At 35.1% G+C, this 4,201-nt stretch overlaps 1 protein-coding gene across 3 annotated transcripts in view; it reads left to right on the top strand.

Annotated features, from left to right (window-relative positions):
- LOC107690813 (pre-B-cell leukemia transcription factor 1-like) overlaps positions 1-2,112 on the top strand; it is an 82,923-nt gene extending 80,811 nt beyond the window's left edge. For 2 of the 3 annotated variants that reach the window (XM_016489227.1, XM_016489226.1), the window contains one exon: positions 388-2,112. In XM_016489227.1, coding sequence (XP_016344713.1) covers positions 388-476 — 89 coding nt within the window. In that variant the 3' untranslated portion in view covers positions 477-2,112. The remainder of the gene's footprint in view (positions 1-387) is intronic. The other variant, XM_016489228.1, reaches the window with a different exon arrangement.
- Positions 2,113-4,201: the final 2,089 nt, after the last annotated feature.

The raw sequence follows: 4,201 nt of genomic DNA, 5'->3' as shown, positions 1-4,201 counted from the left end.
AAATTAAATAAAATTCAATATATATATATATATATATATATATATATATATATATATATGTGTGTGTGTTTTGAAATTTGGTCTGTTGTATTTTCTTTGTGCATTATTGACAAATACAATGCTTTTTTTCTGTCGATTTTATATTCAATTTTTATTTTTCAAAATTATTTTTATGTATTTTTATTTTCACACTCAATGTGTGGAATATCTGAAGTTCACTCTGAATTTGACAGCAAATTATTGATTTACAGGCCATTTTTTTTCTGATATTGTGATGCTTTTTATATGACCCAAAGTGTGCCTGATTGCTCACTCGTGTGTGTGTGTGTGTGTGTGTGTGTGCGTGCGTGCGTGCGTGCGTGCGTGTGTGTGTTGTCTCTCCGTCAGGCGAACGGTGGCTGGCAGGACCCCACCACCCCGTCCTCCGTCACCTCCCCCACAGAAGGACCCGGAAGCGTTCACTCCGACACCTCTAACTGATCCTCACACACACGGACCGTCTCCATCACCGCCTCACACGCTCCTCTCTCCAGTGTGTACATGACTTCTGAAAACACAAGAGCGCATCATCAAACATCTTCATGCTACCTCTCAAAACATCCGTCAGCAAACACATCCAGACCAAGAGAACGGGAGCTTTAGACTAGTCACAAACATCTATACTGTATGTCAATCCTGCCTTCATCGTCACAACAAACATCATGTTATGTTTGAAACATTTTTGCAATTTTACCATAGTGCCAAAGTACTTTTATACATCCCTGTAGGAACTCATTTTACATTATAATAGACTTCTTATGCTTGAAAAAGCAGTTTGCACTGCGTCTGAGCTGAACTAGAGTTCTGCTTGTCTAATAACCTTTACTTTGAATCTCAAAACATTTGGTTGGTGTACATAAGGGAAAATCATAATTCCCTGCTTTAAGGAGAAATAAAGGCAATGCAGTTCAGATATACAGTAGATATCAAATTGTTAATTTCTAAAGGTTATTAGCACAACAGTATCATTATTTAGCATTTTAAATAAGATTCACATGCATCACACTTCAGGTTATTCATGCAATCTTGATGAATTTTTGTCTGATATTCATGTACAGACACACAAATCCCTTTATATAGCATCTTCATCATCATCATGGCTGAAGGATTTTCATCAGCGCACATGAGAATGCAATAAAAGGCAATCAGAAGTGAACAAATCCCAAATGTGAAATCACTTTCGTTCCACGTCAGCCTTCTCTACGGTGACCTTGATACCAAAAACCACAGGCGTGTCCGCTCTTACCTTCACATTGCATCGTTCATGTTGTAAATTGTGTAAAATCCGAGGCGCTGGGATGTGCTTCTCACGAATGTCCCGGCGCGTTACACCTGAAACCAAAAATCCACTGGTGTTTCTTGAGAAGATAGGAAAAGCTCACGATGGCACACAAATGCAGAAATTGTTTGGATATATTTTTGATGCCCTCCTGTTATGAATAGCCGATTCTCATTTCTGATTTCATACACGGGCGGCCATATATTTTATTTTCTCGCAAGCATAATGTGAATGCGCGCTAGCTTCTATATGTAGATGTGCACCTTTACTCATCTTTTGCTCTTTTTATAACAATCACATCCACGTCTGGAATGATCAAGTCTTTTACAGAAGCGCTGTGATGAGTGCAGGCTTTCTGCTCCTGGGGCCACAGTTACTGCAGTTGATTGAGAATGAGACATGTAGAGAGGTTTTGGAGCTCTAGATAGTGTGGGTCATAGTCTTTCTTTGGTTTGCCGTCTCAACGCCGGAGCAGATCGCACCTCAGCAGCACCGTATTCAGAAAAGTCTCATGTAATGATGCTTTTAGTTTTTGCATATACAGCAGTTTGTAAAACATCAAATGTTTACTTTGTTGCATGTCTTTTGTTCTTTAAACTCCTGCAGTGTTTTCGAATGTTTCTTCTTTTTTATATCAAGCGCAGAGACATTCTCTTGTCAAGTTTTAACTTTTAAGATCTCTGCATATGTATAAAAGGAGTAAAATGGAACAGCAAACTATTGTCTTTTTGATTCCAACTTGTTTTTGTGAAGGAAAAACTAACAAGGTGTAGGTTTCTTGGTCTCTTAATTTGTACTGGTTATGCATATTCCAAATAAATAGTTTCTTTTGTTGCAATATGATTCTCTCTGGCGTCTGGTTTCATTTGGGCATTTCTATTCAATTAGTGGAAATGAGATACTATTATAGTTTTTATTAATAGTTTTAATATTTTCTGATTTCATTTTAATTCTAGTTAAAGTTCTGGTAGTTTTGTTGTGTGTTTATGTAATTTTTATTAGTTGTTTTTGTTTATTATTTACATTTTAGTTATTTTAGTTCAACAAGTTAAACTAAATGAAGATGAAAAAAGTTGCCTTGTCAACAGCCAAAGTAAAATATTTATTAGATTTCAGAAATTTTATTTCCACTCTATAATTTTTTCATGGTTTTAGATTTAGTTAACTATAATAACCATGCTAACACAACCTGCTTTATTTTAAAATGTAGAATGTTGACCTATGAGAGTTTATGTTGTACATCACTCTTCTATTGTTTGAATTGGAAATAATATAAATAAATATTTCAGATAATAACTGATATAATACTGATCTAGTCACTGACCGATCATGTTTTATAACAAACAGTTTAATGAAAAGAAAAGAGAAATGGTTGATTTTGTGCTGATGTAGTTTTTTTTTTTTTCTCGGAGGTTGCATCATCATGCTTTCAATAGTTTTATCTTAAAATGCTTTTTTCTGTAAATTTGTTCATGCACATTTTGCTCAAGGCTGTAAACACATATTTAGGATCGGTGTCCACTGAAAACTCATATAGCCTGAATATGCTGACCACTAGTCTGAATACTGGTTCAGCAATAGCCCTTTCAAATAAAATGATAAAAATGTGAAATTTTCAGGGCCAGATGGCAGCGTTCTGTTCTTAGCGGATGCTGTTTTACTATAGTATCATGACTCTGTGTGTCTCTGTGAGAAGGAGGGCTCTGGTGGTTAAATGCTGTGATATTTCTCCAGCTGCTTCAGTCTATTGTTTCTGGGCTGCACTTCATAAACACACGCTTCAGGAGCGTCTCTCTCAAAGGTCAGCAGCCGAGGGACTGATGTCTGGAAAACAAATTAAGGGGGGAAGATGAATGCAAAGCAAAGCGCCGCACGTTTATTGATGGCCACCATTTAGAGTCTCTCTGTAGTCCATTTTTCACTCGCCACGAGCGGGACCTTGTTCTGAAATTGAATTGAGAGCAGGAACCTTTGAGTGAATCAGACTGAGCTTCAAATCAGCAGCAGAACAAAACACTGGATAAAAACCCACTCCCTCTGGAGATTCAGTATGAAAAATCTACACTCTACATTTTAATGTGTTTTTCAGAGATCTGGTTTAGGATATTGTCCATTAGTTATTATTGGCCTTTGCTTGAAATCTCTACATATAATGCATTATAAAAACCTAAAAATACATCTTATAGCTACACACACTATTTAGTTCATTATTAACTAAAAATGCATTAATATTCATTATTTAATATATAATTATTTTTATTATATATTATTATAATATTTATATTATAATGCCAATTCATGATTATACATTTAAAGAGAATAATGTATTAAAATGTTCAATGAATAATGCATAAAATGTATAATGTGATACGACATGGGAAACATATACTTATTCATGCACACACACAATATATATATATATATATAGGCTATAATGCGAAACTCTAGGCCTATTATAGTTAGAATAAATGATAATACGTACTAATTCATTGTTATACATTTAAAAAGAGTAATGCATTAAAACATGATCAGCATCCTATTTAATTTGTTATATCAAATGTTATCTTGTGATACCACACATTAAACTCTTTAAAGATGTCACCATGAGTATAATGACCATTATATGGATCAGTTTTATCATTTCAGACTCAAATTACCAGAGAAACACACCTGAAGAAACTGATTATTTATCTTTTACTCTCTAATATCATTACTCTTGTGCTTTGTAATGAGTACAATCAGTGCATTCACAATGAAATACTGCACTCTAAAAAATGCTGGGTTAAATATAACCCAGCGCTGGGTTAAAAAGGGACAAACCCAGCTATTGGGTTGTTTTGACCCAGCGGTTGGATCAAAACAACCCATCCGCTGGGTCAAAAC

The sequence above is a fragment of the Sinocyclocheilus anshuiensis genome, unplaced genomic scaffold (assembly GCF_001515605.1).
Source record: "Sinocyclocheilus anshuiensis isolate Anshui unplaced genomic scaffold, SAMN03320099.WGS_v1.1 scaffold1753, whole genome shotgun sequence".
In the NCBI taxonomy this organism is placed as follows: Eukaryota; Metazoa; Chordata; class Actinopteri; order Cypriniformes; family Cyprinidae; genus Sinocyclocheilus; species Sinocyclocheilus anshuiensis.
Note: the sequence above shows the minus strand (reverse complement) of the source record. Positions and strands in the feature narration are given on the sequence as shown.